General features: G+C 40.4%; 1 protein-coding gene and 1 long non-coding RNA gene across 11 annotated transcripts in view; one reads left to right on the top strand and one right to left on the bottom strand.

The window, feature by feature from the left end:
* CCDC150 (coiled-coil domain containing 150) overlaps positions 1-12,432 on the bottom strand; it is a 139,901-nt gene extending 127,469 nt beyond the window's left edge. For 6 of the 10 annotated variants that reach the window (XR_001893503.3, XM_009182671.4, XM_009182676.4 and 3 more), the window contains exons 1-2: positions 12,301-12,432; positions 5,170-5,333 (exon numbers count right to left, since the gene is read on the bottom strand). Coding sequence is in view for 7 of the 10 variants with exons in the window: in XM_009182671.4 (XP_009180935.2) it covers positions 5,170-5,333; positions 12,301-12,417 (281 nt within the window). In the remaining 3 variants the exon portion in view is untranslated. Of the gene's footprint in view, positions 1-5,169; positions 5,334-12,191 lie in introns of those variants that run through there. The other 4 variants (XM_009182673.3, XM_009182674.3, XM_009182677.3 and 1 more) reach the window with 4 other exon arrangements.
* Positions 12,433-12,490: 58 nt separating this feature from the next.
* LOC103876414 lies at positions 12,491-13,581 on the top strand. The gene is made up of 2 exons (XR_635651.2): positions 12,491-12,598; positions 13,435-13,581. It is a non-coding gene; the product is annotated as an uncharacterized LOC103876414 (long non-coding RNA).
* The last annotated feature ends 1,475 nt before the right edge of the window (positions 13,582-15,056 follow it).

Below are 15,056 nucleotides of genomic sequence, written 5' to 3'. Positions count from 1 at the left end.
TCAATAGATGCAGAGAAAGCATTTAACAAAATTCAATAGTTTCATAATAAAAACTCTCAACATCAAAGGTATAGAAGGAATGTACCTCAACATAATAAAGGCCATATATGATAAGCCTACAGCTAACATCATGCTCAATGGTGAGAAGTTGAAAGCTTCTGATCAGGACTGAGATAAGGATGACCATTCTTACCACTTCTATTCAAGGTACTGTTTTAAGTCCTAGCCAAAGCAATTAGAAAAGAAAAAGAAATAAAAGAAATCCAAACAGGAAAGGAAGAAGTGAAATTGTCTCTTTTTGTTGAAGACATGCAAAATCTTATGTACAGAAAACCCTATAGACTCTACCAAAAAACAATTACAATAAATGAATTCAGTAAAGTTGCAGGATACAAAATCAACATACAAAAAATCAGTAGCATTTCTATCCACTAACAATGAACTATCTGAAAAAGAAATTAAGAAAATAATCCCATTTACAAGAGCATCAAAAAAAAATACTGAGGAATAAGTTTAACAAAGGAGGTGAAAGATCTGTACAATGAAAACTCTAAAAGGCTGATGAAAGAAATTGAGGATGACACAAATACAGTAATGAGTTATGTAATGACAAGGATACATTCTGAGATATGTGATGTTAGGTGATTTTGTCATTGTACAAACATCATAGAGTATATTTACACAAACATAGATGCTATAGCCCACTCCATACCTAGGCTATATCTCCTGGGCAATAAACCGGTATAGCATGTTACTGTACTGAATACTGTAGGCAAATGTAAAACAATGGTAAGTATTTGTATATCTAAACATTTCTACATAACAACACATATCTCAACGAAATATGATAGGCAGCCCAGAAATAAACCTATGCATTTATGGTCAATTGATTTTCAACAGAGGTGCCAAGAATACACAATGGGGAAAGGACAGTCTCTTCAATCAAGTACTAGGAAAACTGGCTATCCATATATAGAAGAATGAAATTGGGCCCTTATTTCACCCCATATACTAGAATCAACTTAGAATGGATTAAAGATAAATGTAAAACATAAGACCTGAAACTAAAACTACTAGAAGAAAACATAAGGGAAAACCTCTTTGACATTGGTCTCAGCAATGATTTCTTGGATATGACTCCCAAAGCACAGGCAACAAAAGCAAAAATAGACAAATAGGAATGCATCAAACTAAAAGGCTTCTGCGCAGCAATGGAAACAATCAACAGAATGAAGAGACAACTCACAGATTGGGAGAAGATATTTGCAAATCATACATCTGATAAAGGACTAATATTCAAAATATACAAGAAACTCAAACTACTCAATAATAAGAAAACAACCTTATTTTTTAAACATGGGCAAAAAACCAAAATAGACATTCCTCAAATGAAGACATACAAATGGCCAACAGATACATTTAAAAAAATACTCAGCATCACAAATCATCAGGGAAATACAAATTAAAACCACGATGAGAAAACCTCACACTTGTTAGAATGGCTATTATAAAAAAGATGAAAGCTAACAAGTTGGCAAGGGTACTGAGAAAAGGGAATCCCCTGTACGCAGTTGATGGGAATGTAAATTAGTATAGCCATTTTGGAGAAGAGTATGGAGGCTCCCCAAAACACTAAAAACAGAACTGCCATAGGATCCAGCAATCCCACTTCTGGGTACACATCCTGAGGAATTGAAATCAGTATGTTAAAGGGATATATGCACTCCTGTGTTCACTGTAGCACTATTCACAATAGCCAAGATATAGAAACAACCTAAATGCCCATCAATTGGGAAATAAGCCAGGCATGGAAAAACAAATATGCATGATTTGACTTATATGTAAATCTTAAAAAGTCAAACTCACAGAAGTAGAATGTAGAACAGTAGTTAACAAAGGCTGGGTAAAGGTGAGGAGGTAGACAGGGAAAGAAGAGATTGTTCATCAGAGTACAAAGCTCCAGTTTAAGAGGAGGTATAAGTTCTAGCGATCCACTGCAAAGTACATTGACTATAATTAATAATAATGTATTGCATATTTCAAAATTCTTAAAAGAGTAATTTTAAATCTTTTTGCCACAAGGAAATAAGTATGTGAGGTAATGGATATGTTAATTAGCCTGCTTCAATAATTCTACAATGTATGCATGCATCATAGCATTACATTTTACCCCATAAATATATACAATTATTTGTCAATTAAAAATAAAATATAAAAAAAGAAAAAAAGAATAGACTCTTTAGTTAACAAGCATTTATTAACCATTCCAATTTTAAATATATTCTTGTTATTAGGTAAAGATGAGGCGAATGTGGGATAAATGAGGACCACTGACTTTTTAATTGTTGTTTATTTTAATATGGATTTTTCATAAACCTTTTCTTGTTATGTAGAAACAAGTGATACATAAAATATGTTAAATATTTAAGGTGTGATAATTAGGTACATAATTAAGTACGTCAAATTGTCCCTGTTTGCAGATGACATGACTGTATATTTAGAAAACACCATCGTCTCAGCCCAAAATCTCCTTAAGCTGATAAGCAACTTCAGCAAAGACTCAGGATACAAAATCAATGTGCAAACATCACAAGCATTCTTATATACCAATAGCAGACAAACAGAGAGCCAAATCATTAATGAACTCCCATTCACAAGAGCTTCAAAGAGAATAAAATATCTAGGAATCAAACTTACAAGGGAGGTGAAGAACCCCTTCAAGGAGAACTACAAACCACTGTTCAGTGAAATAAAAGAGGACACAAACAAATGGAAGAACATACCATACTCATGGATAGGAAGAATCAATATCATGAAAATGGCCATACTGTCCAAGGTAATTTATAGATTCAATACCATCCCCATTAAGCTACCAATGACTTTCTTCACAGAATTGGAAAAAACTGCTTTAAAGTTCATATGGAACCAAAAAAGACCCCACATTGCCAAGACAATCCTAAGCCAAAAGAACAAAGCTGGAGGCATCATGCTACCTGACTTCAAACTATACTACAAGGCTACAGTAACCAAAACAGCATGGTACTGGTACCAAAACAGAGATATAGACCAATGGAACAGAACAGAGCCCTCAGAAATAATACCACACATCTACAGCCATCTGATCTTTGACAAACCTGACAAAAATAAGAAATGGGGAAAGGATTGCCTATTTAATAAATGGTGCTGGGAAAATTAGCTAGCCATAAGTAGAGAGCTGAAACTAGATCCTTTCCTTACTCCTTATATGAAAATTAATTCAAGATGGATTAGAGAGTTAAATGTTGACCTAAAACCATAAGAACCCTAGAAGACAAACTAGGTAATACCATTCAGGACATAGGCATGGGCAAGGACTTCATGTCTAAAACACCAAAAGCAATGGCAACAAAAGCCAAAATTGACAAATGTGATCTAATTAAACAGACACTTCTCAAAAGAAGACATCTATATAGCCAACAGACTCATGAAAAAATGCTCATCATCACTCGCCATCAGAGAAATGCAAATCAAAACTACAATGAGATACCATCTCACACCAGTTAGAATGGCAATCATTAAAAAGTTAGGAAACAACAGGTGCTGGAGAGGATGTGGAGAAATAGGAACACTTTTATGCTGTTGGTGGGACTGTAAACTAGTTCAACCATTGTGGAAAACAGTGTGGCAATTCCTCAAGGATCTAGAACTAGAAATACCATTTGACCCAGTCATCCCATTACTGGGTATATACCCAAAGGATTATAAGTCATGCTGCTATAAAGACACATGCACACATGTGTTTATTGTGGCACTATTCACAATAGCAAAGACTTGGAATCAACCCAAATGTAAATCAGTGACAGACTGGATTAAGAAAATGTGGCACATATACACCATGGAATACTATGCAGCCATAAAAAAGGATGAGTTCGTGTCCTTTGTAGGGACATGGATGCAGCTGGAAACCATCATTCTCAGCAAACTATCACAAGAACAGAAAACCAAACACCGCATGTTCTCAGTCATAGGTGGGAATTGAACAATGAGATCACTTGGACACAGGAAGGGGATCATCACACACCAGGGCCTATTGTGGGGGTGGTGAGGGATAGCATTAGGAGATATACCTAATGTAAATGACGAGTTAATGGGTGCAGCACACCAACATGGCACATGTACACATATGTAACAAACCTGCATGTTGTGCACATGTACCCTAGAACTTAAAGTATAATAAAAAATAAAAATATGTTAAATATTTAAGGTGTGATAATTAGATACATAATACATGCATATAAAATATGTATGCATATATGTATATTTTATATGCATAAAAATGTTAATTCTATTATAGTGAACTAATTATTAAAGTCTGCATGGAGGCAATATATTCATGTCTTCAGAAAATTTTTAAATTCATAATAAATATTCCTATTGTGTTACCAACACACTCAACATTTGAACCAAATTTAATCTTTAACTGCTAAAGGGTTATTTATTCCATGGGTTCTATACCTACTATATTGTGAATAAAGGGTTATTTATTCCATGGGTGCAATACCCACTATACTAATTTGATACCTTTCATGAGAGACACTCAGGAAATATATATGTAATTTTTAAAAAATCACACCAGTAAATTCTAAATTGGTTGCTTAAGCCCACAGATTCTGCAGGCCATTGATAATCCAACTTTTAATTACTTCTTTAGAGGCACTAGGGGAAAAAACAATTTTTTTGAGTATCTCATTCTAAATCATAAAATTTTTAAAGACTTCAAAAACCTCTTTTAATTTACGATAAATATGGGAGAAGAAAATGACCAAATTAATGGCATGAAGCAACATTCTAGCTTTTAAACTTAATATGTCTCTTTTTATTTTAAAATAACCAATCTTTTTTTATTACATGAAAAATTACATTTGTTTTTAATCAAGCGAACAGAATACCGAAGTTTGTATACCTAATTAACACATTTTAAGTATCTGTTTAGGAAAGAAGTGATAGTAGCTCTAGCTCTACCACAGAATGACAACTCTTCATTTTGTAAATGTTTTCTAAGTAATGCTCAAATGAAAATTATTTCTCAGTTCTTTTGCAAATATCCATCTCATCTGCCAAACTACTGTGACTTAATAAGCAGTGAAGCAAAATTCTTTAACCTACAGAGATCTAGTTCATTTTTGTTACCTTTTTTCACCAAAATCCAACATTATTAGGTCATCCCTCAGTGAACTGGTCTGTTCCTCAACTATTCTCATCCTTTGCTGAAGTACTGTGAATGTTTCAGAAGCTGTAGCGTTGATGTGGGTTGGAGAAAGGACCGGTCTGGACACTGTAGTTTCCATATGTACCTAAGAATACAGTCACAATCTTAGCGTGGTAGGTCCTATTATTGATCAAAAATAGTCACTGCCATTCCTGTGCCAGGATTAGGCATCACTGTCCTGTTGAACTCAGGAATGGTCATGTGTTCTGCTTTGGTCAATTAAATGTAGGTGGAAGTTATGAGCCAGCTTGTTCTTCACCATCTCTCTCTTTTCCCTCCCCCATGAGATGAGCAACATCCCAGGCAGGACTTTCTCCATGCACTAGGGTCCCTAGGTGACGATGACATCAAACAGACCCACAACCCATTCATGATATACAGTGTGGATGTCATGACATACAATAAACCTATGTTGTTGCAAGCCATTAAGATTGTTGAGTAGTTTATTTCATCATAATTTAGTCTATTCTATTTGCCACTTTTAGTCACACACGAGGACCTATGACTTGCTGAGGGAATGGCTTTTATTATTAGCCATTTTCATCGTAACATTATTACCATTCAACCTTCTTGAAAAACATTCTATACTTGGACCTCTGTACAGTTGTCATAAAATAAATGATTTACCAACTATGTATCCTACATTGAAGCAGCCTTTTTAAAAATAACATGCAACCTTAACTTCAAGCAAAAGCAAAGACCTTTCTACAGCTATTGACATCAAATTTCCACAGGCTCCTCCCCCAAAACCCAATGAAAATAAGAATAGTGAGAATACTCTTTCAAGATATTAGTGACAGAAGCAGAATTAGCTTATATGTGGTCCCAACGTGTAAATGAATCGTGTTCAATGACAAAGTAATTGATGAAAACTTTAAAAACATTTTCCTGCAACTCCATCCTGTACAGACATTTCTCTACTAATCATGCTGTAAACCTCAGCCATTTCTAGCGATCGTGTTCGTATGGGAATGTGTTCACAAGGGTCCAACTTGGAATATCAGGAATATACCTTGTTACCACTTCCTACATAATCAGGTATCTCCCTGACCCTCACCTTCCTGGAAGTGAAAGGGGGTCCACCTCATGTTCAAGTTGCTGAAGGTGGTCCCAGGACCCAGGGCAAGAATTCATGAAGTGGGAGGACTGGTGGGAGCAAGAATCATAGTGGGGCTGAGCTTGCTATGCCTGCTGAGGATGTTTCTTCAGCCTGAAATAGCTCTCCAATTCACTTTCTATCTCTTCCCACAGGTCCCAGAAAATGGCCTTTCTATTTTTTTCTTTTTTGAGGCGGAGTCTTGCTCTGTCACCTAAGCTGGACTGAAATGGAGCAATCTCGGCTCACTGCAACCTCCACCTCTTGAGTTCAAGCAGTCCTCCCACCTCAGCCTCCCGGGTAGCTGAGATTACAGGTGTGTGCCACCAGGCCCAGCTAATTTTTTTTTTTTTTTTTTTTTTTTTTTTTTGTATTTTTAGTAGAGACGGGGCTTCACCATGTTGGCCATGCTGGTCTCAAACTCCTGACCTCAAGTGATCCGCCAGCCTCAGTCTCCCAAAGTGCTGGCATTACAGGCATGAGCCATCACACCCAGCCTGTTTTTCTTTTTACTCTTATTATGGTGTTTCTGACCAGAATTTTTCTTTCATGCCCTACTGTGAAACAATGCATTTTTTGACACAAGCTTTTTGCATTCTTTAGATCTGCTGTTAAGTCAGCTTAACAACATGGGGTGAAAGAAGCTCCCTTCTATTAACTTTCTTTCTTTTTTTTCAGTTCATTCCTGAAGGAAAGACAAAGACATGCAGATATTGATGCAGTCTCTGGACATACAAAGATTCAAAGTAGGATTCATCTACATTTCTGGGAAAAAAAAAAACAGATGTGGAGACTCCTGGTAATGTTACCACATGAGCCAGTATAGTATTCCTCAAGTAGTAAAAGGAAGAGCCTCTGAGTAAGCCCATAGGGCTGGATCAGCTGCCATAAACCAGGGCTGGAATTAGGGGAGCCACCAACAGCACTGGATGGGGAAAAAATGGAGGGGTAACAATGGAGAAACACCTCCATTCTATTTTCTGTCACCTGCTGTCCAGCTACTGACCTAGAGATAAATCAGGCCAAAGGTGGGGAGAAAAAGTAGGGAAAGGTTGGCTAATGGGGTGTGTGCAGACACAGCTCCTTTGTCCTCTCTCCAAAAGAAGCAGAAAAGCTCATGACCCCAGCCTCGCCTCAGCGGCCACACTCATGTGAATATTCTGGCCAAAGAGACTTTGGGCAGAAGTTTGCAAAAGGGCTCCTAGGCAGACTTTTGTTTTTCTAAATAAAAAGGAGAGAAAAGATGGCACCTGTCTTTTCCTACCCCCTTACAATTCCCAGAGCGTTCTATCAGTCAGGCATGCAGCACCTCACTCTCAAATACAAACAAAGAGCCAAGGATCACCAGGGTCTGATAAACACAAGGAAAAGACAGAGCACCTCAGACTAACATGACATTTGGGCAAAACCAGTAATCTTCAAACTCTGCTAATGTGAGATTAAAAACTTTTGTTTTTTTGTTTTAGTCACTTTCTTCTACATACGGTAGGCCCAGGCATTAGCTGGTGGAAAAACAAGTAGAAGGAAGAAGTAAAAATGACAAGCAGTGCCAGAGCGGGGGAGGGAGAACGATTTCTGTGGCAATTTATTAGGCCCAGGTAGCCGGTTATAATATAGTCTTGGCCGGGTGCGGTGGCTCACGCCTGTAATCCCAGCACTTTGGGAGGCCGAGGTGGGTGGATCACAAGGTCAGGAGATCGAGACCACGGTGAAACCCCGTCTCTACTAAAAATACAAAAAATGAGCCGAGCGCGGCGGCGGGCGCCTGTAGTCCCAGCTACTCGGGAGGCTGGGGCAGGAGAATGGCGTGAACCCAGGAGGCGGAGCTTGCAGTGAGCCAGGATCGCGCCACTGCAATCCAGCCTGGGCAACAGAGCGAGATTCAGTCTCAAAAAAAAAAATATATATATAGAGAGAGAGAGAGAGAGTCTTGTCTATGTTCATTTATATCAGAAGCCAAGCACATAATACTAATATGCATATTGCAAAAGTCTATCTTTGGAAAAAAATATATAGGAAATGGAGAAGCTCCCCCACACAGTTTGAATAGGATGCAGATTCCCAACTAAAATTTTTTCATGTAATTGTTCAAATGTCTAGTTTTGTTGATATTTCCCTAAGGAACCTATGATCTGTATTAAATGCTTACATTCACTCTCCAGGACATGTGTACATTCAGCCATGAAAAGAAAATGGCAAATCATTTAAGTTGCTTCATTTGTTTTAAAAAAAAAAGGTCCAACATGTCGTGGTAGGAATTTGGTTTGCATCCACACCCAGTGCCACCCGACCCTGCTCTACACTGAAGCTTCTCAGGCTTCCATAGAGAAAATATACTTTCAAAAAGGAGGAACCAACTTGCCCCAGTCTCTGAGGGGCAGGAGGTTTATAGAAAATTCACCCTAAGAAGGGGGAGATTGAAGTGACTGGGACACTGATTGATGGTAGGCAGGGGACAAAGCTTTTCAGTGAAATACATGGTGTTGTCCTTAAAATAACCTCTTAGTCAATCGCTGAGAATCCTGTTCAGGTCATCAAAGTTGCTGATGCAAAAATTAAGACAATCTAGCCTTTGGGGATTTACTAAAAACAGATCTCATGGCCAGGCACAGTGGCTCATGCCTGTAGTCCCAGCATTTTTGAAAGGCCTATGTGGGAGGATCACTTGAGGCTGGGAGTTCCAGACCAGCCTGGCCCACATGGCAAGACCCTATTCTCTACCAAAAATGTTTAAAAATGAGCTGGGCATGGTGGCCTGTGCCCGTAGCCCTAGCTACTTGGGAGGCTGAGGCACAAGGATCACTTGAGCCCAGGAGGTAGAGGCTGCAGTGAGCTATGATTGTGCCACTGCACCCCAGCCTGGGTGACAAAGCAAGACCCCGTCTCTAAAAAAATAAAAATAAAAACAAGTCTCAGGGTTAGCTGAAAACCTTCCCTCCCAACCACCACCTCCACTTCCCACCATGGGAAAACAAAAACAAAACCAAACAATGCCAAGGTCAGGAGAGTCCTTGGAAGCAAGGAAGGGGGCAGTGATGGCTGAGTAGCAAGAAGACAGTCTTAAAGCCACCAGGCAGAGTCCCCAAGTATCTGGGAGGCTGTTAAAGTATGAGATGAGAACTTTCAATCCAGTAAATTAATCTACCAAGTTGGGGCTTAAAGTTAGAGAAAGATTCTCATTTTCACTGCAGTTGCTCATACCCTTGTTTGTCCTCCCTATCTGGTAGGCCCAAAGCAGGGATAGCAGAAATGCCACCCACACCCATACACACATAAATACACACACACTCTCCATTGGCCACTTGGCAGATCCTCATAAGTCATAGTTCTATGGCTCATAGTCTAAGAAGAACAGTCTTACATGAAAAGAATCTACCTCTACTGGCTGACATTCTAGCAAAGAGAAAACGGCTTTAACATATCTGTGCTTTCTTGTGTTTGAAAAGGAGCAAATATTGATTGCTGCCTTGAACCTAAGTCCTAATGCTTGATAGTAACAGCAATAAAAATACTGAGATGTAAACTTTTAATTTTAAAAAAGTTCATTCATAACTAATTTCTATGCATATATCATTATCAAACTAATAGAATTCTGTCTTAATGTTTAGGGAGAAAATTTCCAAAGAGCTTCTAGGCAGGTAACCTTATGGAAAGCATAGCAAGAAAAAGACCCATGTCACAAGTAACATACTAGTAAAAGCCAGATGACTTTGAAAAGAGAACACTTGCTTCTGTGGACACAGGCTCCATTCCTACACCTGGCAATAGGTGCACACTGGCAAAAGCATATACAAGTATATGCCATTGGTTCCAAAATAACAGTCCAGGGAGTCAATGTTGTTTATCACAACCACTGGAAAATAATATGGTAACACTATCTTCATTCACTCACATCTAACAAACATTTCCTGAACATTTACCAAGAGCTAGACACTGTTATAGGCAATGGCGCCGGACGTGGGCGGGGTAGAGCAGTCCCGACAAAACCCCCTGCCTTCGCGGAGCTTATATTCCGGTTGAAGAAGACAGAAAGTAAAATACACAGTCTGTTTATTGGTGATAAGTGCAAAGGAGGAAAATGAAATAGGAAAGAACGTGGGATGGAGGCTGCAGGGCAGGTTTTCATTTTAAGCAGTGTGGTCAAAGAAAGCCTCATAACATTTGAGCAAAGACCTGCTATATAGATATCAGAGGGCAGAAAGGCCCAGAAGACTGAAACAGCAAGTGCAAAGGCCTGAAGTTAGAAAGTCTGATGAGTTCACACACAATAATGACGTGGGTTTGGCTGGAGAGGAAGGAGTAACACAGAGAACATTGACAGATGAAGTGAGACGGTAATAATAAAACCAGAATACGGCCGGGAGCGGTGGCTCACGCCTATAATCTGAGCACTTTGGGAGGCCGAGGCGGGCGGATCACGAGGTCAAGAGATGGAGACCATCCTGGCTAACACGGTGAAACCTTGTCTCTACTAAAAATACAAAAAAAAAAAAAAAGAAAAAGAAAAAATAGCCAGGCGTGATGGCATGCGCCTGTAGCTACTCCCAGCTACTCAGGAGGCTGAAGCACAAGAATGGCGTGAACCCAGGAGGGGGAGCTTGCAGTCAGCTGAGATCGCGCCACTGCACTCCAGCCTGGGCGACTGAGCGAGACTGTCTCAAAGAAAAAATAAATAAATAAATAAATCAGAATACACAGGGCCTTGAAGACCAATGTAAAAGTCTGGCTTTTGCTGTCAGTGATTCCCAGAGCCACTGGGGGTCTATAGCTGAGGAATGCTATCTAATTTTCCTTTTAACTGGATCACTTTGACTCCCTCCCACTCGAAACGGTGGAAGAACAAGAGCAGAAGTAGAGATGCTGCTGGTCAGAACCAAGGTGACAGCAGTGGTATTCTTACTGTAAGAGAGGTTAGTAGCTAGATATACTTGAAAGACAGCTTTTGCTGATGCATTACATATGAGATACGAGGGAAAGGAAAAAGCCAAGATTACTCCAAGGTTTTTGGCCTGGATGGTGCTATCACTGAGACTACGGAAACTTATTAAGGACGAATCCGTTTTGTGAAAAAGATAGTAGTTTTTAAAATGTCAAATTTAAAACATGAAAGATACATTATTGAATTTGTGGATCTAAAGTTTGGGGATGAGGTGTGGACTGGAGATTAGTTTCTGAAGAGCTCAAGAAAACCATAAGGCGGGGTACCAGAGAACAGAAAGGATTAAAGGACCTAGTCCTGTGCACGCCAAGATTAACAAATTAGAAGCACGTGTGTGCGGGCATTTAGGGCAGACTTATAGAACTTCCCTAAAGTGGGGTCAAAATAGACACTTTTCTATCTTTAGAGCCCAGTACAGTGCCTGGGAAATTATGGGTGGTAAATAAACAGGAGAATACTTCGACAGGAACTTAACGAATGTCTATTCCGTTCTAGCAAAAGCGCCAGGTACTGCAGAAGCCGTAAAGAACAAGTGCAAATTCCTGACACCTATATTCTGGTAAGCAAGCCAGGGAGGATTAACTGGGGGTAAAAATCAAACATTAACGCCGAAATAGCCTTCCCAGGAACCTATTAACCTCCAACTTAACACATAAATAAAGGTGGTATTGGGCTTATCTGGAGGCTTCGGCGACTATCTCCCATCCCTCAGCTGGAGCCAGGCCAATGCAAACTTCACTCCTAAATGGCTTTCATCAGCAGCCAACGCCGAAGCGCCTTAAATCAGGGCCCTGAGGTCCAGGGAGTGAGACTGGACTCCGTTAGGACAGGGAGAGGGCGCCAGGGAGTGGTGACTGTCCTTATCTGAGCCGACGCCTCTCCCCAACGAGCCTCCGACCACAGCTCACCCGCCCAGGGCCCGGCAGCCTCACCCTACAGTCCATCTGTCCGCCTGAGGCTCCGTACTGCTACAGGCTGGCGCGTTTCCTTGAAACTAACACAGCGTTTTAAACCAACCCGCTCCCCAGCGCAGTAGCTCCGGTACGCAGGCGCACCCGTGGCAGGGCATGTCGGGAACTGTAGTTTTCCCGGCCCAGGAGGGCCCTCCGCCCTGGGCGGGACCCAGGCCGGCATCCGGCGGCGCTCAGGGAATGCGTAGCGTCGTGAACCGAATGACGACAGGCTCCATTGTGCTCTCGAGCGGGGCACGCCGGGATATGTAGTTTCTGGCCGCTGCCCTCCGGGAGGTCCTGTGCTAGCTACTTCACAGTGACTTGTCTCTGCCTGGTGAACTCACGGTGTTCTGCTAATCTTGGTAAATACATACCCTACAACAGAGTAACGAGCATAAAAATTAGTTAAAAATTCAGAGCTTAAACATTCTTCTTGTTAAAGGAAAAATCATGTCCCTCTTCGTCCTCGCCCATGATGGCCGCATGGAGAGTAAAACACAGAAATGTGCTTTCTGGTCTTTCGTCTCTTCAGCATAAATTATTTCTTGCCCTGTCGACAAGTTAATAGGTATTTGTAAATTTGAGTGTTAAGTAGCTATGAAACGAAAAAGAGCATTGAACTGTCCCTGGTTTTTTTGGTGGTTTGCTTTTTTGAGATAGGGTCTTCCTCTGTGGCCCAGGGTGGATTACAGTGGTGCGATTTCTGCTCACTGCAGCCTCGACCTCCCGAGCTCAAGCGATCCTCCAATCTCAGCCTCCCCCATAGCTGGGACCACAGGCGCGGGCCACCACGTCTGGCTAATTTTTGTATTTTTTCATGGAAGCGGGGTTATCGCCATATTGCTCAGGCTGGTCTGGAACTCCTGGGCTCAAGCCATCCGCCCACCTCGGCCTCCCAAAGTCCTGGGATTACAGGTGTGCATCACCACGCCAGCGTTTCTGAGTTGTTTTGCTTTAAGAATATGTATTCTCACTTAAGGGAAAGACTTCTATAGTGCAAAGACAATGCAGCTTTGCGTTTTGGTAGCAGGAAGAACACCTGTTATCCCTGCCAGGGCAATTAAAATGCATTTCTCTCTTCTCCCTGAGAGTGCGGCCAAGAATCACTTCAGCCCTCTCATATAAGCAATCAGATCCGAGATGAGACCTCATTTACTTAGCCTGACACTTGATCTTGCTATTCTAATTCTTTTCATAGCCAAGCCTCAACGTGAGATGGAGAGACTGCCCATCAAACCACAGCCATATTCATCAAGCTTTGAGCCGATCCGGTGAAGGAGAAATGAGCACTGCATACATTATTCAGGGAAAGGGACCAAATAAAGCTTTTAATAGGAAATGAAAATGTGTTTTTAAAGCGTCAGTGCAAAGAGCCAATTATTTGTATTATGTATGTTTTATCTTACAATGACCTCTGGTTTATCAGTGGAATTAAGAAATGGGTGATACGTGTATCCACGTGTTTCTGTGTAATGAGAGTTTCCACCTTCTCCTCAAATCTGCATAGTAAGAAGCAGTCAGGGAACCAAACTGATTAAATTCGTGTTTTTCATTTGTTTTCCCCTATTCACCATCTGGCAAACTGTATAAGAACTTAAGCAATTACAAAGTTAGAGAAAAGGACCCGAAGTCTTCAATAAACTTGAAACCAGGGAGTATAGTCTTCCAACTTTGTCCTTTTTCAAATTTGTTTTGGCTGTTCCTTTAACTTTCTAGTTCCTTTACCTTTCTCCCAAATGTTTTGAATCAACTTGTTGATACCTACAAAAATTCTGCTAGGATTTTGATTGAAATAGTGCTGAACATACCGATTTTCTTGCTGATTTCTCTCTTGATTTTCAGTTGATAAATAGTTCTCAGACATTACCCCGTTTATCAAAGCAGATCATTTCATTCATGGAAATCCTAGATATTTCGTGAGGACCACATTCTCTTTCACTACAATAGCCTCCTAACTGGTTTTCCTATTACTCCTTCCAAAGTATCCTTCATATGGCTACCAGATCTTTTACAAAAGTAAATCTCATTATCTCAGGCCTTTGTTTAAAAGCATTTAATGGTTCCCCCATTGAATTAAAAGTTTTCCGTTGAGCAGGATGAAGATCAAACTGGTAATAGCTTCAGCTGAACCCTCCAGGCTCCTCTGCACCTAGTGCCCCAGTGGAACTCTGAATTCAAGCCTGCTAGCATGGAATGTCTTTGTGCTTGCAGGTTATGCTCACTCTGCTGGGAATGGCCTTCCTCTTGTCAGTCTCACTAGCTCAACAGAAACAGCCTCTTCTGTGAAGCCATTCTATTCTCTCCCAAAGCACTTCATAATTGTCAATGTATCTTATTTCCCCTTATTTGAGCTGTAAGCTACTTAAGGACAGGAATTTTTGTTGTTTATTTTCAACACCAAGTACAATGCCCGGCACACATTAGGGGTTTGGAAAGTTTTTGTTCGGTGAGTGAATGAATACATTTTGAACGGCTCTACTAATAGAGGCTGTGTTTCACTCTCTACTTGTAAGCCAGGAAAAGGCCTCCAAATAGAATGTATGCTGCTGATGATTTGACATTGGAGTTACACGAATGGCAGTAAAGTTACCTGCAACTGCTTCACCTTGGAGTTGGAAATGTATTCCGTGGACAAATAAATGCAAACAAAACACCCAAAGTTTTCATATCTTGTTGGTACAATAAAGAAATAAGAATGGCAAATTCACTAACTGGTTCCTCGCCTTGTGTGGGCAATTCAGATATTTTGGTAAAGTACTGGCTCTGGGTATAGAGATTAGGATTGAAAGAGTCTTTGACTTTTTAATGAACTGGTGAATC

Source organism: Papio anubis, chromosome 10 (genome assembly GCF_008728515.1).
Source record: "Papio anubis isolate 15944 chromosome 10, Panubis1.0, whole genome shotgun sequence".
Lineage (NCBI taxonomy): Eukaryota > Metazoa > Chordata > Mammalia > Primates > Cercopithecidae > Papio > Papio anubis.
The sequence above is the reverse complement of the archived record's forward strand: the minus strand, read 5'-3'. Positions and strand labels throughout refer to the sequence as shown.